Source organism: Perkinsus marinus, assembly GCF_000006405.1.
Source record: "Perkinsus marinus ATCC 50983 genomic scaffold scf_1104296935188, whole genome shotgun sequence".
NCBI lineage: Eukaryota > Perkinsozoa > Perkinsida > Perkinsidae > Perkinsus > Perkinsus marinus.
Window position 1 is genome coordinate 1409 of NW_003214565.1, and position 1204 is coordinate 2612.

At 46.6% G+C, this 1204-nt stretch overlaps 1 protein-coding gene across 1 annotated transcript in view; it reads left to right on the forward strand.

The window, feature by feature from the left end:
• Pmar_PMAR008275 (conserved hypothetical protein) overlaps positions 1-668 on the forward strand; it is a gene marked incomplete at both ends in the record, with an annotated part of 1159 nt that extends 491 nt beyond the window's left edge. Inside the window, one exon of the mRNA XM_002784517.1 lies at positions 69-668. Within this exon, the coding sequence (XP_002784563.1) occupies positions 69-668 (600 nt within the window). The remainder of the gene's footprint in view (positions 1-68) is intronic.
• Between the last annotated feature and the right edge of the window lie 536 nt (positions 669-1204).

Sequence of the window (1204 nt, forward strand, 5' to 3'; positions counted from 1 at the left end):
CTTTGATCAACACTCGAGTATTCTATATGTTACCGAAAAGGCTACTGTGCAGATTGCTCGGTTCACAGGTCACTACTACGGTTTCAACTAGTGGTCCTGTGACTAGCACTACTACTGCCTCAACTAGTGGTCCTGTGACTAGCACTGCTACTACCTCAACTAGTGGTCCTGTGATTAGCACTACTACTGTCTCAACTAGTGGTCCTGTGACTAGCACTACTACATCCTCTTCATCTGGCCAGTGTTCGGATGACTTCTGCGTTGCTGATAGGACGACGTTCCCTAACCTCCTCCCGGCGGGCCAAATAACTACCGAGTCCTTCAGTTTCACTGACTATGGTGCATGGTACCTAGCTGGTTACTCTAGTGATGATGGTATCCGTATGCTTTGGAGACTCCATTGCAACCAATGGCTACCTGTTGCCGAGAAGACTATTTCCAATATCGAGGTTTCGGGCAACGATATATTCGTGTTTGGCATCAGCGAGGGTGACGTTGGTGTTTTTTACCCGAAGAATAACAATGCTTATCGCATAATAGCTCAGGCGGATCCTTCCAAGGAGTATACTGGTGTCACCTTTGATCAACACTCGAATATTCTATATGTTACCGAGAAGGCTACTGGGCAGATTGCTCGGTTCACAGGTCACTACTACGGTTTCAACTAGTGGTCCTGTGACTAGCGCTACTACAATTTCAACTAGTGGTCCTGTGACTAGCAATACTACATCCTCTTCATCTGGCCAGTGTTCGGGTGACCATTAGTACTGGTGACCATTACCATTAGAGTACTGTTACTTTAAAGTGATCGGCCTTCCATAGTCGGTATCGGCGAATTACCGTTAGAGTACTGTTACTTTAAAGTGATCGGCCTTCCATAGTTGGTATCGGCGAATTACCATTAGAGTACTGTTACTTTAAAGTGATCGGCCTTCCATAGTCGGTATCTACCCCGCTGAACAGCTCTCCTGTGCCCTAGTTGTCCCCATAACAGTGAGTGCGAGTTACAGTCCATTCTACTTAACATTAGCCATGTCCGGCTCCATTCTACCTAACATAAGCCATGTCCGGCTCCATTCTAACTAACATGAACCATGTCCGGCTCCATTCTAGCTGATGTATCACATGCCTGGCTTCATTCTACTTAACGTTAGCCATGTCCGGCTCCATTCTACCTAACATAAGCCATGTCCGGCTCCATTCT